Source organism: Bombyx mori, chromosome 10 (genome assembly GCF_030269925.1).
Source record: "Bombyx mori chromosome 10, ASM3026992v2".
NCBI classification, from domain to species: domain Eukaryota; kingdom Metazoa; phylum Arthropoda; class Insecta; order Lepidoptera; family Bombycidae; genus Bombyx; species Bombyx mori.
In genome coordinates, this window is record NC_085116.1 from 10116509 (window position 1) to 10135483 (window position 18975).

General features: G+C 35.4%; 1 protein-coding gene across 8 annotated transcripts in view; it reads right to left on the reverse strand.

Moving 5' to 3' along the window:
* Positions 1-18975, reverse strand: part of LOC101746974 (potassium voltage-gated channel subfamily H member 8) — an 82218-nt gene that overhangs the window by 12503 nt on the left and 50740 nt on the right. For 4 of the 8 annotated variants that reach the window (XM_062670612.1, XM_012697561.4, XM_012697559.4 and 1 more), the window contains 6 exons: positions 8019-8249; positions 6756-6893; positions 4267-4514; positions 3924-4158; positions 3689-3852; positions 2518-2734 (listed from right to left, as the gene is read on the reverse strand). In XM_062670612.1, the coding sequence (XP_062526596.1) occupies positions 2518-2734; positions 3689-3852; positions 3924-4158; positions 4267-4514; positions 6756-6893; positions 8019-8249 (1233 nt within the window). The remainder of the gene's footprint in view (positions 1-2517; positions 2735-3688; positions 3853-3923; positions 4159-4266; positions 4515-6755; positions 6894-8018; positions 8250-18975) is intronic. The other 4 variants (XM_062670615.1, XM_062670614.1, XM_038013361.2 and 1 more) reach the window with 2 other exon arrangements.

Here is an 18975-nt window from a genome sequence, read left to right on the forward strand (position 1 = left end):
ATTTGTTTTTTGGTGTACAATAAAGAATACTCTTTATTTCTTTCTTTCTTTCTTCTTTCTTGGCGTTTAGATATAATAAGGAAATTTACAGTCGCCTGTACATGCAGTCCATGCCACCCATGATCGGGTGCATTGGAAGTACATCGCATGTGGTCGCGATCCTCAGTAGTGAGGGAACGATATAGAAGATTAGAAATCGTATTAGAGACTATTCGAAACATATAGAAAAAGGTGACAGTGTTTCGATTTAACATTTAAAAAAAATCACACGGTAATAAATTTATGAGCTTTGAATCTCAAAATTAAAAAGACTTTTATGTTATTTTCAAAAGTTCTCAAATCGTGGAATGAGCGCGTCCCGATGTATATTCCCTTCGACTTGGAAGCAATAAAAAAGTTCCTCATCTCGATTCTTGATTGCCAGAGTTTTCAGTTTATGTTCTATGAAGCGTACTTTATTCTTATTTAAACTTTTTGTTGGTTATGAAACGTTACATTTTCAACAAAATTTAAGAAGAAAATCGTAAATTCAGTGGCGTATAAATATTAGATATAATGATATGGAATGGACGTTTCTTTTTCCAAATCTTTATTGGGTTTTAAATATTATTATATTGTTCTTACGTTGCAATATTTTCAGACGATAATTAAGTACTAGGAACTAGCTTGAAGTATTATTTTTATGGACAATAAATTAAGAAATCAATATTGGAATAGGTTTGTTTGGCATCAGTCAAATGAAATTAAATTACTTTCAACTATTCCAGATTTACCATTTCTTTTGATTCAGGTCAATAAATATTTCAAATACTCCGGTAAATAAGGTAATACGAAAAAATACCAACTGTAGCATTTGTATGATAATTTAAAATCTTTATCTACTTTGATTATACTCCGGGTTGGACCTGATATTCAGTTAAATTCTTATCATACGCAATAAACGTCACTAAAAGAGTAATAAAACTTTAAGGCTTATTCAAATGATAAAAACTTGGGGCAGGTCGTTGCTGCTCTGTACTATAATGGGACAAAATTGAAACGAGAAGTGCTTTTTCGAGCTATTGCATTTTCTAAGAGCATTTTCTACTAAGTGCATTTTCACGTATACTTTAATTTGTTAAGAAAAATTGTAATTGTGATGATAAATGATCAATAATATGAATGTTTGTTACTTTAAATGGAAGCTTATTTAAATTGCTGTTACTTCAATGTTTCTGAATAAATGTATTATACCTATATACGTGGTAATCATATCTATCAAAAACAAAAAAAATATTTAATAGCAGAATAATAAAAAATAGTTTTTCTGTGATGTACAAACGAACAATCAGTTCAATCATAGTTTTTATATCATCAATGTATTGACACACTTCTGTGGTAGTTTCAATAATCGCTCAAGAAATCGGAACAGTAACAAAAAGCTACCTTAAAATAAACTGAAAATAAAATGTATTTAAGTTCCAAACGACTTCTAAGAGAAATCATTTTTGACATTTGGTCCTGGAACGAATTCTCCTTCAGGGTGTTACGCGACTGCTAGAATCTTCTACGTATGAAAAAACGTTCGACATTCGAAAAAAACCCTTAACCGCTGGCTGTCAGAAATAGGTAGGGTGGTGGTACCTACCCGTGCGAACTCACAAGGCGTCCTACTACCGGTAATTACGCAAATTATAATTTTGCGGGTTTAATTTCTATTTCACAATGCTATTCCTTCACCGTGGAAGTCAATCGTCAACATTTGTTAAGTACGTATTTCATTGGAAAAATTGGTACCTGCCGCGCCGGCGGGATTCAAACATAACGATGCATCGCTACATCCGGACGTCTTATCCTTTAGGCCACGACGACTTCAAATAATGTAATTATCATAATAATAAATTTTAAGAAGATTAATTTGTAAACTGCCCTTATTTAGGTTATTGATCATGTATTCTGTACGAATCACATTGATACAAAGTAATCACTGTCACCCACGGATGCCGCTGTCAAAGGCTTAACCGTGCTACTGCCTTATGAAACATTTTCCTTAAACCTCGTCTGCAGAAAGACTGATCATCCTGTTTTCCATTTAGGTATATTGAGGAAGTAAACATTCAACCCTTTTAAGGTTCGAGAGCAGTTTATTTGCAAGTTATTAAGATGCAGATAGATATAAAGATATATCTTTAAAACAAAAATATTTATTTTACTTTAAAATTCTTGTGCTGGTTTACTTATGGGTTTGAATCAGAAGTATTTTTTTAAAGTTTCCGTATAAAATAATGATAAGTATGTAATGTCGTATTAAAATTATTTGAAGTTCAGATTTGATTAAAATTTATGCTAATCAAATATGTAATCATAAACAAACATACTTTAATAGCTCATTGATAGTTTATTGTGTCTGTTACTAGCATTAGTTATATGAGTAATATTATACAATCCAATTTGTCAAATTTACATAATTACAAACCAGAAAGAACGAGTAAAAAGTTACCAGCCTTAAATAAGATCAAAAACAATATTGTATTTTACCTAAATCCCAAATCTCATTTTTGTGAACTTCAATTTCTTTTTCCGCTATTATGAACCAAATGCAGGCGAGCCAGTGCGCGACAAGCGTAAAGGATAGCATCAATAAGGTCAATATCAGCGCCGAATACTGGGAGTATCGATCCATCTTCTGCAGGAGTCGCGCCAGTCGTAGCAACCTCGTTAACTTCACTAAATGCACATTTCCGTGGGTTGATTCCTGCATAATATGCCAGGAAATTAATCTTCCGAAACATAAATGCTGTCGTAAATCCATAATGAAATCATTCTTATACATTAACAGGTACTAGTGGTCCCGCAGTTGTCGAGATTCGACTATAATTAATTGTAATTATAAGTTTGAACATTATTAAGGTTATATTGTCAAAGACTAATAGATTTCTTTATTCACAGATTTCGCCAAGTCAAATAATATTAAAGATAGACAATAGTAACTTATTCTTAATTTGACCACAGACTTTAAGCAATAACAAATGTTTGACAATAGAGATTATATATGTGTGTGTGTGTGTGTGTCAAATATATGGTAGTGTGTGTAATATTTTCTTATTGATTTAATGTATTATTAATGCATAATTTAAAAAAAATATTATCATTGTGCACTTCTTCTCTATATTCTCTATAAGTGTGGAAAATTTCATACTGCTCCGTCCGCGCAATTTTCGTAAAAAGGGATACAAAGTTTTTGCTTTACGTATTAATATGTAGATAGCTCTAATTATAATGTAGTTACACTGCAACACTGAGACTTGGAACTCGTGTTTCAAGGTGGCCGGTGACATTTACGTTGTTAATGTCTATGTACTCCGGTAACCACTAAAACTAGACAGACTGTGAGCTCGTCTACCCATTTAAGCAGAAAAAAAAGTGTATCACTGACCTGCAAAATAACATTGTGTTACTAAAATCGAATTTACTAAATGATTGTCACCGTACGCCTTATTTTTTCACAAACCAACTACACTCAAGTGTACGGATGGGTAACCGCTCCCATTCCTATTTAACTCCAAGAAACCTGAGTTTCTCATCTACGTGAATAAAATAAGACGAAGCTCACACCGTGCAGTAATTGCGGTGAAAATACGCGAGACCGTTTAAGTTGAAGCTGTAATTAAATAACGGCGCTATTAATTATTAAGCAGCACTAACTTACCGCTCCGCTGTATACGTCCGAAGCGTAAAGTAGGTCAAACGGGAGCGCCGCCAAGAGATCTACCACGAACCAAGACCGGATATAATTAAGGGCTATCGCTTTTGAGTCCGAAACTACTTCTCCTTTCTTGCTCACGAACGTCGTTCGGAAGTTGAGTACGATATCTATAAGATAAAATTATTAAAGTTAATATTGTTTAAAAAAAATATTGTTTGGGAAAATGTGATTTACCTACCGACAATGAAGAGAGCTTCCACAATGACGTCACTCGTTACGCTGATCCTAGGATGGCCTTCGTCTACAAAGCTCGCATTGTATGGGACTACGACAGCCACGTAAAATGTCGCTATGAGAATGAGCCAGTCCCAAAATGTTTTAAAAACCCCATAGTGCGATATTATAAATCTCGACTTTTTCACAGCGGACGTTTTGTATTCTGGTAAAGGCGGATCGGTTGAGTGAAGTAGGTTCTGTAAAGATATGTAACTTAAATTTATAAATCCACCAGTGTCCTATCAAAATCAGGTCTTACGGTGTCCACTAGTAAGGAAGGCTCAAAATTTTAATACAAAACTCACATTGTTGAGTTTGAGTTTAGTCTTCATTTTGTCTGGTTTGTAATGTCCTGAAAGCTGGTATAGTACAGCACGCGAGCGCCGCCTACCCATGTTCGCGGGCGAGGGCGCTTCTGGGTCAAGATTCCCATTCGGGTCTGGAAGTAGGCAACTAGATTCAGCGCGGAACCTGGCGCCCAAGAGTGCCGCTGCGGGTACAAATGGGGATAACGCTAGAGTGACCACGCCAGCCGAAGGCCGCACCGCGGCTCCTGTACGCATAAACCACCCTGTTACTGTACGGTAGCTTCGATCACTTTGTCACTTATGTTTAATATTATCGAGTACCTTCCACAATATTTCTTTTCAATTTGTTCATCGGTACGATTCTTTTTTTGTCGTTCAGCGTGTTTACTTCGTAATTGAAAAAAGAAGCACAATAGGTAGTCAATCGACTGTAAGGAATCCAAAATTCTTACAGTTATAGCTATTGTGTTGAAGATCGCTGGAGATTATCGTAAATTTGATACTATGAAAAGAAGCCTTGTGGTCAAGTTTTACAATTTTCGTTTGAGCGTCCAAAATCTCTATGTTACAATTGATGATAAAAAATTTATTTGAAAAATACAAGTTATCGATAGCATTATTGGTGTTCATTCAGTTTATTAAACTCAAACACGTCAAATCAAACTGATAAGTTAATGCGTAGGTATGACAAGTATGTACTTATAAATTGGGTCACTTGATACGTGTTTATTTCCGAGAACGAAAGAGATTTTGGACAACAGAAAATCAGTATATCAGAAATGTCGCCAGTCTATTAAAGCAGACATTAAGCGACTCGAATTGAATAAGTTTTAAAAAAAATAGCATATTTAAATAACCTATTATATTTCGATGAAATTTAGGCAAATTAGCTATACCAAATCGCTTTTCTCAAATGAATTTTATGAACTACAATATTAGATCTATAGAGATCTCTACTGGCCCATGCTGACATGAAACGCTTTTTGTGACTAAAAGTACCTTAAGCATATGAATAAAAAATATTTTAAAATTAAACATAAAACAATAAAATTTGCGTGTCCTTATATTAATTATGATAACTGAAGTTACAGGAAAAGTTTATAAAAACACGCCTGTGGCTCAATAAAAACCCCGCATTTTAAATGCCATGAGATATGATAATGAGGTATAGTATTTAATAAAAACAATAAAAATTCTAAATTACCTATAAGAAGCGACTTGATGACAAATGCTTTTTTTAACTCGTATTCAGAGTAAAATATGCTAAGAAAAAGCTAATTTAAGCACACGCAACTTTTATCATAATTAGTACGAGACGTGTAAGTTGACACCTCTCAAATGTTGAATTTATATGGCTGCCATTTTAATTGAGGCGTGAATATTTTATTTAAAGTTAAAAATTTTATTTTATAGTGTGTTTGGTAATTTAAAACAAGTGAATTATTTCATTAATCAACAAAAAAGATGACTTCAACATTTTCATCGTTGGCTTGTCAAGGTATTCACTTACTTGTCTTGTACTTACATAATTTTACTAATCAATTGAATCGATCTTATGGCTAGATGGTACAATTACAAAAAAATTATAGGGAAGGAAGGATTACTGATGGCCCGGAGGCCTTTCCAGTTTCAAGGGACAGGTGGGCGAGCACGAGCTTAGCCAGGAGGGAATTACAAACTGTAACTAGACCGCAGGTAATATGGTCTTTGTGGCATGCTAATAAAGATCATTAAATTTCCAAAACTACGAAAATAATAATCGTAATAAAAATCATAAAATCACAGAATGAAAGCAGAATGCTCACGCAGCTGAAACTGGCGACATTGCCAATTGTTTTATAATATAAAATTTTATATAGAAAATGACAGGGTGGTTTTTTTCGTCTTTCATACATACATTTATGTTTTACATTATTAATTACAATGAGTTTTCTTTGTATTAAATATTAAGTGTAGCATGTCCTATTCCTGGTTAACAATATTAAAAGAAACTTATTATAAATGTTCTAGAAAATAGTCAACGATTCCATTATAATTAACTGAATCGTTTTGAGATATTCTGTAGACCCTACAACACACTTTGCACGGAGAATAAAGCCAAAAGTTACGTATTGAAAAAAATATATCAGAAGTGAGGATAGTGTATTTGAAGTGTTTTTAAACATTACAAAATTCTAACTACTTGGACTAAGGTCGATCACATTTAAACAGTATCTAGTAGAAACAAACATTCGTAGAGAACTTTACCGTGCGGTGATGCTCGTAACTTGCTATGGCAATTAGGAGCTACGTGAGCTCAATCTAACGCTAGCAACCATAGCACCTAAAATGTCACTAAAAGAACGTGCTTAATATTTTTAATATTTGCATCTTTAATATTTTAGTGATTATTCAGAATTCACAGTAACTTAATAATATACGTAATAAGTTTATATAAAATAGGCATATTCACAAGTGTCTCTAGAGCGTCCCCTTAAAGTACTTACCGCTGTCGAATTCCTCGTTAGTGTTCATGGCGGCCATCTTGGTATTGGTGATGTCTTTGAACGAAGCGAGAAATAAAACGACTTCTCGTTTCTCGTTCTTAATTGGAACGATATCGAGCAGACACCAAAAAGGAGATCCTGGGGAGTATAAAGTTAATAAAATTCTTTTATCAATGAAGTGAAACTCGGGTATAATTTCGATTCAGTTCAATCGAGACGTCCAGATGTGCAGTATCTCTCATCACTACATAGTATAAAACAAAGTCGCTTTCTTTGTCCCTGTATCTGTCTGTCCTTATGTATGCTTAAATCTTTAAAACTACGCAACGGATTTTGATGAGGTTTATTTTAATAGATAGAGTGATTGAAGAGGAAGGTTTATATGTATAATAACGTCCATTAAATAGTGGAGAAATCAATAATAAATTACAGTTTCCGAAGCGAAGCGAGGGCGGGTCGCTAGTTCAGTATATGTAACGATCTGTGAAACGTTCTCGGAGTGTCATATTGGAGTGCTCTTTATAGTCTCTAATACAGTAGTATTGCGTCGCTCCTGAAGGCCGTAAACGTTTGGTGACGACGAACAGCTGGGCGCTTGTAAAAGTTTAATTCTGTCGAATGGAATCGTAAACGCCTTATTGGTTTTTGTTTACGATTGTGGTGGACGGGCTGTTTTTGTAACAACAAATCCAAAAACCACTTCCCGTTTTCGAAGTTAATCTAAAGAGAATACGTTAAAACTCATGATTGAGATTTGTTTTTTCATTACAATATTTATTGTTTTCCATTAAGTAAGCTGAGCGTTTGAATTATTCGTGGTGATTTCACGAATCGATTCATGCACGAACTAAAGAAAACAGTATTTGTTTGAAGCATACACTTTAAAAGCATCGGCTTTCATAAACGGAATTTTGATTACGATAAAACTAGAAACAGGTACACTCCAGTTATTAATATTTATTTATCGAAGAGATCGTTTACCTGTGCCGCTGTGCGTATTTCGTAAATGACGCAATGTTTATCTTATCAAAGGAACTGTTGATTTTCGTCCGTTGATTACTGAATCGAATTATTTCGTAAATTCGAATAGATTTCTTAACACATGGTTCCTTTTTTGTGAACAATGGTTTTAATATGTCAAATAGTTTACTTAATCAAAAATTAAAATCATTTTTTGATTGACCTAATCTTAGTTGTTTCAGGTTTATATACATAGACGCTTAAATGAGAAATTAAAATATTTAATAAATATGTTACTCATACCATTTTTCTTATAAAAGATAAGCTCCAATTTCAGCTCGTGTTTGGTATCCAGTGCGGTGTCAATCTCCTTGCGATGTTCATCTCTCGTGTCTGGGCCGTGGAGGAACTTACAGGCGCAGGCCTTTTGCATTATGTTGGCCCTTGTCCAGCCTGTCAGCTCACAGAACCCATCTGAGCAGTACACGATCGGGTACGACGGCACTTGTGCATTACCAAGCACGAAGTTACTGTCTGTTAACAAAAACATGTTTACATTAATGTTTACTGAGTGTAATATATTTTTTTTATTGCATACATGGCTGGACGAACTCATGGTCTACCTAAGTGGTCACCAGAACCCATAGACACCAACTACGTTAATGGAAATAGGCAGGGTGGTGGTATCCATCCGTGCGGACTCACAAAAAGTCCTACCACCAGTAATTACGCAAATTAGAATTTTGATTTTTATTACACGATGTTATTCCTTCACCGTGGAAGTCAATCGTGAACATTTGTTGCTCGCTCACATGACGCGCTACAATGGTAAATGGTAATTACTAATGAGTAATTACAGTAATTACAATTTTTACGGGTGTAATTTTTAGTACACGACGATATTCCTTCATCATGGAAGTCAATAGTGAACATTGTGTTTAATACATATTTCATTGCAAAAAAGTGCGGGATTCAAACACTGTCACGGTCGCATCGTTCGCTAAGAATTGGTCGTCTTATACTTTAGGCCAAGACGACTCAGACTAGCACTCAATTCAATATATAGGGCCCAGCTAGATACGAAATCAAGATGACAATATTGCGGTTTCTGTCGGATGATAGGTACCACATTTGTAGTAGTTGCCTAATAGCGCATTGTTGCTAATGATAAGGCCACTATGATCTTCAGCTTTATTGATCGAAGATCTTCAGATATCGATCGTTCTGAGATCGTGCTGAATTGAGGACAAGTATTTTTTTAAATAATCCTTAAGACTCGATACACAAGCACCATTTTCGTTTATTGTTTGATTTTACACCCACTTACTTAATAAGATACCTTCTATAGGATACGGATAAAGGTGCCAGAAAATAAATCCATATTACACTAAAATCTTAAGTACAAAACGAGGTCTGATACGCCTCATCTGTATCAGTCTTGTGGTAGACTAAAAAAGAACTAGGCTTCTCTGTTGTGCGAATATAGGAAATAGAGGTTTATATATTTAATATGTTCTATTAAAACAAAGTACCCGCTGTGAAAGTGTTAAAACCAAATAAAACAAGTATATTAATGTTGTGCCTGTACAATGTCAAATACGTATATGTTGACTCGGTTTGTAGTTCCCAAGGAACCCTTAAGGCAGTAAGTACTTTGAAATTTGTTAATGCTATGAGTCCTAAGCAAACATCCACTGAGCAAATAATAATGCTATGTTAACAAATGTATGTTATACCTATTGGATGTTAGATGGTTTTCATTCACAGATTGTTCTGCTTCTCCGAGTTCAATTACTGTTCCTGATTACTTTATTAAATTTATTCTACGTAGAAATACTTAATAATTTACTAATGAATGCTACGTCTAGATATGTAGGGTTGCTTCCTATATTCGATTATTACTATACCGGCCAAAGCATATAGTATGATTAAAACGAAATCTTTTTGTTGAAATGAAATTTAGCTTAAAAGTATCAAAATTAGCTGCAGTTTTTTTTTTAAGCTAACGTTATTACCTTATTACCTATTATAATAATTTATTAATCTTGTAAATCTTCACGTTATTTATTTCTGATTGACGTTGAGCAATTCTGTTTCGCGGCAGTATGGTTAGTATGTCACAAACGAGCGATTATCGGCAAATCACCTATTTCCCGTATAATGATTGCCTATCCACCTTTTTTATTGAATATAGCATTATTTATATACATATTAGCAGTCCTCTCTGCAAACGCAACATTGATGTTGAGAGCTGTTTCTGCAGCGTTGGTTCCGCGTCGGAACTCGTATTCAAAAGTCACTCGAATTTTCGAAGTATCCATATTTCTTGTCGGAGCTGAATAAAAAAAAAACAACTAAAAGGTGATAGTCAAAAGTTGCACATTTTTTAAAAGAACAACCTCATAGCTACCATTTGAAAAAAGTTTCACTCGAAAATCTCAAACCATGAAGGTTCTATGTCAATTCGAATACCTTTTACAATAAAACGGCAATTTCCTCCTATTATTTTATTAGAAAAATTGGTAGGTGTGTAGTGGGAGCTCTCACAATACCGGTTACGTGGCAGGAAGCTTAATGGCGGTGACTTCAGATACATATTTTTCATTATTTAACAATTTTATTTGTCATTATGCATCACTAGCCGCATATGCTTAATTAATATTATTTGACTCTATAAGAGTCACAATTTATGGATCACTAGAAGCATCTACATTCATTTATTTCTATTTCACATATCAGACTTAGAGCTTTCTCTATGAGCCATTTCTTAAAGTTTAAAGTTCTTTTGTGGTATATTCGATTTGAGATGTCATAGCTTTTATATGAAAAAAAAAAGATTTCACATTACAAGAATTAAACTTACACGCAAAACGTGTTCTTTATCCACATTCAATAATGTTGATTTAATGAGTTGTTTAAGTGATAAAGTATCTACAATTACTTACTTATTGATAGTTCTAATTTCATCGCATAGATCTAAAAATTGAAATATATCAATACAATAATAAACCGGCAGTAACCGGTGTCTATGTACATTGAAAAAAGTAATTAATATAGAAAGGGGTTTGTTTGTTTGCGCACATCTTCAGAGTTGCGGAACAGATTCTCATAAAAAAATTCACAGGTACACAAAGAAAGAATATAAGCTTTGTTTCATTATAAACGAAAGCGGCAAAACAGTTTTTTTTTTTTTTTTGTCAGGAGGAAATCGCCGGACTCCCACCCTCCACTGGGGATGGAGGGTGGGGCATGTCGGAGTCGAACCGACTAAAGCCTCCTGTCGCTCAACAACCAACGTCCAACCCTCGCATGAGACAGAACTCATGAAAAGGCAAGGGGAGGAGAGTGAAGCGTTTAGTGCGGAGCACATCTTTCCCATCACCCTCCCCCTCGGGACGCCGGGCCAGCGATCGTCGGCGCCACGACCACCAGCCCTCTCGGTCGGCAGGCTGTCCGAAGCCCGCCTAGATGGCGCCGGTTTGAATAGGTTATCCTACGAAATACCCCGCTGGGTCAGAACCAGCGTGGGTCGAGGATAGCCGGCCTTCCATCACCCGGATGCTCTTGCGTAAAACGCGTGCAGAGCAGCTTGCACGTCGTCTTCTTAGGCCCCCTTCGCCGGGCCCCAGACCGACATATGAGGGGGACCCGAAACACTTAGAGGGCCAGGGCTAGGGCGAGATCCGCCTCCCTGGCCCCCTCTCGACGGCGGCGGGCTTGTGCGTCTCTCACGCGCCCCGCCGCCTCCTTCTGCGAGATGGTGCACTCGCAGAAGTCGAGCATCGCCTTCCACGACTCGTCGTTGCCGAGCATCGATGCCACAACACTCGGCAACGACAAGTCGTTTCCTATTTTTGCGACGAGGACACGGCGCCACCCCTCCCATGCGGGGCAGGCAACGAGCGTGTGCTCCGCCGTGTCCAAGTCGCAACCACAATGGTAACACTCTGCCGTCGGCTCGGCTCCGATCCGGTGCAGGAACTCACCGAAGCAACCATGCCCAGTGAGCACCTGCGTGAGCCGGAAAGTGAGGCGTCCTCTGTCACGATTCACCCAATCCACAAGAATCGGGCGAATCGCCTCGACGGTCCTACTACCAGCCGAAGGATCGGCCAGCGGCCTGGACCATGATTCCAGCGGCAAAACAGTTATTGTCATTTAAATATTTTTGGAATTCACTTTTAAAATTTTCTATAGTAAATTTAATACTCTTACCACGATAGCTTAAATATTTTTTTCGTTTCAAATACTGAACCGATTTTAACGAAATACGACATGTCGACAATCCCGAGAAGGATACCTTTATGTCACCTTTCATTTCACATTTCCATCCACGCGATACACTGTATAATTAATGTAGACATAACTACGCGCGGAATATTTATGTGATAAAAATACTGCATATTTTAACTTCATGCGCAGTCAGCGCCTTAAGAAGAGCGTAAAAGAAAGACCAAAGAAAAATCAGTCAGCTCGTGTCTTAAAAAGAAAGATTAGAGAAAATTCCAGGCAAGTCACGTCATATTCAAAGGCCTGACAATGAATGACCGTTCGAAAATGAGACGAATATTATAAACGCGGCCAGGTGTAAAATCTAAGAGCTCTCTAACACATTGTTGTCGCGAGCAGCTGATGTATTCGATTAAATGGTTGGCAAAAATGCTTTTAACGATTTTACCAATTACATAATAGCCCACCTACGTATATTTGGACTAAACTATATATATCACATTTTGAAATAAATTCAAATCCAACAAATTTGTTCCCGATTTTTTGTTTATTTTTATTTGGTACAAATTCTTGACATAAAATTAACTCATAGTTTTAAATGAATCAAAGTGAATAATTACTATTATTCCTGTAAAATGAACCGTATCATTGCTTTAGTGAAAATTTCTTGGGAGGGCAGGAACAAGAAAAAGAAAAAAAAAAATAGTATATATAGAATAGTGTCATGATGCGATGGTACCGCCTGTTTTATTACCAATACTAAATTAGCGTTGTTCGTTTTATATCAGAAACATACTCCTTCACAGAGCAGTGAATTCAATTACGCTTTTAGTTCTAATTCTAACTCTATGAATAAAAATAAAAGTTTCCCGTATTTATTGTACATTCACAAACAACACTGACATTTTTCACTAACTTCCCTAATAACTTATAAATAAATAAAAACAACACTAAAAGGAGTACAAAAGTAGAAAGTTTAGATCGGAAGGAAAATGCCAGAAAGTTTCTTTGTCGTGTCAACGAAAAAGAATAATAACATTAATTTATGGGCGTGTTTGTGGGTTGCTGTGAAAGCGTACATTTTGATTTTCGCAAAAAAAGAAGATTGATGACGTGGGCACAGGTTCAAGGAAAGTTAACGAGAGACGTCTCTCCGTTACCTATTCACCCATATAATAAAATGTATAATGTGTCATGCTGTTATTATGTCGCTAATGACTATGATTTTTAGCACTGAAATTAACATGAAAACTTAGGATCGGTAAACTGAGCGTTGAATGTATTTTATTCCTTCATCAATAAGTCGTTTAATGAAAACAAAATTGAAATATCTTCATAGATAAACTATCGATCGCTAATTTTACTAAAATTTGCCAGTGCCCTATTTCATAAAATTACGTTAGCGTTCAAGTTCGCTATACAAATAACTCAACGCTCATGTTGCCGGAAACAAAAATTCCCTCACAATATTCAGTTTATTTTTAAGATCATTAATTGATAACTAAAATAGTAATCTGTTGTCCTTACAACAACAATATTTTTAAGCAAACCAATTTTTAAATGCGAACATTCTAACAACGCATTAAAATTACTTGTGTGGTTTGGCAAGATAATCTGGGTTTCTGTATAACGATCTATTGTTTTGACTTCGAACGGAATTAGATGAAAAGTCTGGATTCTGGTAAAGGCGGAAAGGAGGCCAGGGCGAGCGTGCTGCGGCTACGATACTCCAGCTTAAAATAAAGTTTGCATAAATTATTCTCCACTGATAGATTGTTTACGCTGCCTGGAAATCAACGTCGAACTTGAAATTAACTTTTCTTTGCTCAACACGGTCCTTTAATTAAAATTGTTTGTATCGCAAAACGATTTCGGAACATTCGAGATTCATATATTACTTGAAGTGGAACACGTTCGGTTAGTGTTTATTAAGTCACATTTAATAATATTATGCCTGCGTTAATTAAATTTGCTGACGTGCGTTGTTTTGTCAAAATCTAAGGTTTTGTTAAAACGATTTTTCATCATATATATTATAAAACCGCTGCATAGATAAATTCGAAGGTATATTTCGAGTATACATTTATTTTAATGAATATCTTATTTTGTCTGTTTCTACCGTTTGATGTTCTTAATAACGAAAATGATACGTTGATAAAACCTACGCTGTCGAGCAAGAGGTCAAACGTACCTTTGCCTTTGAGTCTAATACTACTAGTATTAGATTTGTTCATTCGACAATATTTCAAATATGCAAAAAGAGAAAAGGTACCTCCAGCGATCTGTTAGCAATTGTTGTATATATTTCTTTATTTTTATATATCATATATGAATTTTTTAAGGTACTTTTGGAAACATAACAAGAGAAACACCTAGCGATGTTTTCTTTCAGTTTCATTTTTTTTTCTAAAAGTACATGATATATGGTACACCGAGAAAAAATAAGTATTCAAGAAAACACGACTGTATGAATAAAAACATAAATTCACAAATGACAAAGTTTTTATGTAACTTAAATTGCTCAATTTATTTATCAGTACCTACCTGATCTTGTTGGAAAGAAAAGTCTTTGTTATTTCGTCTATCACTTGTATATTCAAGTTCACGTAAAAATACTCATATTCAAATTCGAAAGCAGTCGCTACGTAATTGATCCTTCAGCTTAATGAATATTTAGCTTTTATCTCAAATCGTTAAAAGACCACGATTATTTCGATTACGTAAGTAAATCAGTATTAAGTTGTATTACAATATTATATTATCATATAACTATATTTATAAATTCATTTTTTTTTTTATTGCTTAGGTAGGTGGACGAGCTCACAGCCCACCTGATGTTAAGTGGTTACTGGAACCCATAGACATCCACGACGTAAATGCGCCACCCACCTTAAGATATAAGTTCTAAGGTCTCAAGTATAGTTACAACGGCTGCCCCACCCTTCAAACCGAAACGCATTACTGCTTCACGGCAGAAATAGGCAGGGCGGTGGTACCTACCCGCGCGGACTCACAAGAGGTCCTACCACCAGTAATTACGCAAATTATAATTTTGCGGGTTTCATTTTTATTACACGATGTTATTCCTTCACCGTGGAAGTCAATCGTGAACATTTGTTGAGTACGTATTTCATTAGAAAAATTGGTACCCGCCTGCGGGATTCGAACACCGGTGCATCGCTCAACACGAATGCACCGGACGTCTTATCCCTTAGGCCACTATGACTTCATTTTTGGCCTTCACGATGGCTTTAGACGTGTAAATAATAATAGGATTTTAATTGGCAGGACCGTTCTCGCTCCGCACGATCTTGTATAGCTGGAGCCTTCAAATACCATTACATGAATGCTAGATACATCTTTTGATTGATTGATTAAAATATAGAATATCCACAAAAAAGAGAAAATAACGATAATTAAATCCATAAATACAATTACTTCTTTATTAGAATTAGATTTATTCTCTGCGTTCCTATTGAGACGGTAGTATATATTTTTAAGTGCTTATTATTTTTAAGCTTATAATCCATCAAAACACAATTTTTGTATATAATAAGGCAGTAAATAGCATAAGGCGTTCACATTTACCTCGCATGATGTAAAATATATCATGTCGTTTACGCAGGTACATTAAACCGAATTACAGTGTTTTAGCTTTTATGGTTCATTGCAATGTACCTACAAATATTTTTAGAACATTACGTTATATCATCTGAAGTCATTACAGTAAATGCGCAATTATCATAGTGTGAGGCATAAAGAAACATTCCGCTGGTGTCGGACAAAGTACGTCAAGTCATATGAACAGCATTTTCCGTCGACGATAGCAATTTCTTAGCGGTCGTCCTCGAAAACCCGAGTATGAGATTTTTTCATTTCCAATTCACACGAGCTGAATATAAACCGCGTTTACACTTCGGCTGATGGGGTTCACTTGATACAGACCTTTTTTATCGTAGCAACAAATCGAAGTATTGTTCATAAAATATTGAATGATGTTTATCGACTATTCTAAATAAAATAGTAGTTTATTGAAGCCTTAACGGTGGTATTCTTGTTTCATATATGTATGTATGTATATATATATATATATATATATATAGCTTAGATGTGTGGACGAGCTCACAGCCCACCTGGTGCGAAGTGGTTACTGGGGCCCATAGACATCCACAACGTAAATGCGCCACCCACCTTGAGATATAAGTTCTAAGGTCTCACGTATAGTTACAACGGCTGCCCCACCCTTCAAACCGAAACGCATTACTGCTTCACGGCAGAAATAGGCAGGGTGGTGGTACCCACCCGCGCGGACTCACAAGAGGTCCTACCACCAGTAATTACGCAAATTATAATTTTGCGGGTTTCATTTTTATTACACGATGTTATTCCTTCACCGTGGAAATCAATCGTGAACATTTGTTGAGTACGTATTTCATTAGAAAAATTGGTACCCGCCTGAGATTCGAACACCGTTGCATCGCTCAACACGAATGCACCGGACGTCTTATCCGTTAGGCCACGACGACTTTTGGAATTATCTGTTTTGTGAGCGCATTCAAACAGCAGCACCAATTTAGATATTCGGTACTCGAGATCATTGAGTACCTTTGCATCGATTTAGCATCACAAACGGATTTCAACGTTATTTTTAACACGACGATATCTCTGTAACGGAAACGAAAGTCAAAACGAGATTTAATAACAAGGTTACAACAGCCCATTGTTCTTTTGTGGACAATTCCTTATACAATTTGACATTCAACCTAACTTACTTGCTTCCTATAACGAGATAAAGTTCTCAAAGTAGCTAATAACTGACTTGACATTGACGTTTTACGGATTACGCCATTGAATAACTCGATAATTAAATTTAATTTTGACGGAAGTACTTTCTTGATTTCAAAGATTTAAAGGGCTTTTGAGAATATCCTTCTCTGTTCTTCCAATTATGTGAAGATCAAATCGTAACTTCGCGATGAATACCTTGATAGGCTGTAATCTTCGCATAATTATTAATAGAGGTCAACAATTACGACAAAGCCGACTTCGTAAGATCAGATATTGATTTCACAAAAGACATTTAACTTTCAATTACCTCTACTTGCGTACGTTTCAACAATATTTATTCAGTACTAGCTAACCCGGCAGACTTCGTAGTGCCTCAATCGATAAATAAAATACCTAAACTTTTGTATAAAATAAACTTAAAACAAACAAAAAGAATCCGTCTGACGGGGGACACGTCAAAAGAAAACAAAATTGTTATTTTTAATTAATTCCGAGCATTTTCATATTTATCTACCTTTTAAACCTTCTCTGAACTTCCACGAATAATTCAAGACCAAAATTAGCCAAATCGGTCCAGCTTTTCTCGAGTTTTAGCGAGACTAATGAACAGCAATTCATTTTTATATATAGATAATTTAATTGATTTATTTTTATTGAGGACATTATTATTATCTGTTGAAGATATAATTAGATTTAAACGAATGCGGCCACGACTATGGCTTAGTGCACGTTCGCGAATCTCGGCTAATTTTACTGAGTCGGTTCGGTCAATGCGCCGGTATGCAGTACAGAAATATAACAGAAATAACCGACAGTTAATCGAAACTGGCGCCAATTGGCCACTGAATATTATGTGCAATCAAACTACTTCAAGAAGGAAACGCACGTCACGTTAATGCTTGTAATCATTAAAGCTACGTAATAGTATGCTGTTAAGAAGACCCAAAATTAAACTATTGAATAAACAATACGGTTAATTTAAAGATTTTTCCTTTGTTTTCGCAAAAGTTAAAGTTAAGGTATTGAAAAAAACTATCCGGTATATGTTTACCCGCTTTACCTGCTTTTAGACCATGTAATTAATGTATCTATTTATATTTGAACAATCCATAACATTGTAATAAAAGGGTAAATCTATATTCAATGTTCTTAATTCGTTTTTAAACCCTTCCATAGCCAAAACATAGTGAGTACCACCACTCACGATTGGCGACTGGAATATACTGGTATATTCTGGTATTACTCAAAGAACGCTATTGCCCGTTCTTAGGTGAATCCTTGAGATGGGTTGCTGCTAGATCTGTAAGTCTAGGTAGGGTGTCAAGGTCAACACCAAAAATCCAAATAAATGAAGAAGAAAAACATAATTATGCTTTTTAAGCGGTGAATTCTGTTTCAATTTCTTTTTTGATAAAATTGAGGAAAAGATGAGCTTTCCCCGTTTATGAATCTGTAATCCACTTGCGCTAACGCGTTCTGTTTTTTCAACATTAATCCTTTGCTTTCAACAGATCCGTAAAGGTTCACAGAAAAAGGTTATGATTACACTTTGAATAGCGTCCGCGGCATCTCGCTTCAATGCTTTCGCTTTTATGAGTTTTTATACATTCTTCGTAAAAATGCTTTCTCGTTTATTTAGACGGATTATCAATAACGATCGCCTCGTGTAATAGAAGAATTCACGCTCTTTTAATCTATGAAAGAAATTAATTTAATGCCTTCGCCGGTGTTGCAAGCTTTATGAGACCGTTAACTTATTAATTCTTTAATTGGCGTGAGTCGATAACGAAGCTGTAATACTAGGATTATATGTTTATAAAAAATTACAATGTTTTGTTGGAAGTTTATTATGTAAAATAAATGATAATGCATTATGCGAAGGTTCTAGATCTTTCGATTTTCATGGTGTAGCAAATGTATTCGAGATAATATAAAATGTAAGATTCGAGTCGGCATTAATTATGAAATGAATAAATTTGAGATTAAAACTTAACAGGTTTTCTTCAATCACATCCAAAAAGGTCCATAATCATTAATTCAACTTAATTTTAAGAAACCTTCTGATATTATTTTATTGTGAAAGAAAACCTCATTCTACTCGCGTTGTAATTCATATTGTTGGGTTTCTCCAAGCTCACGTTCATAATACCGAGAAGCAAAATAAGTCTTCCAGTAGAAAATCTTCTAAATTACGTTGGCGTACAATGTTCGCGATATCATAAGGCTTATACGAAATATGAAA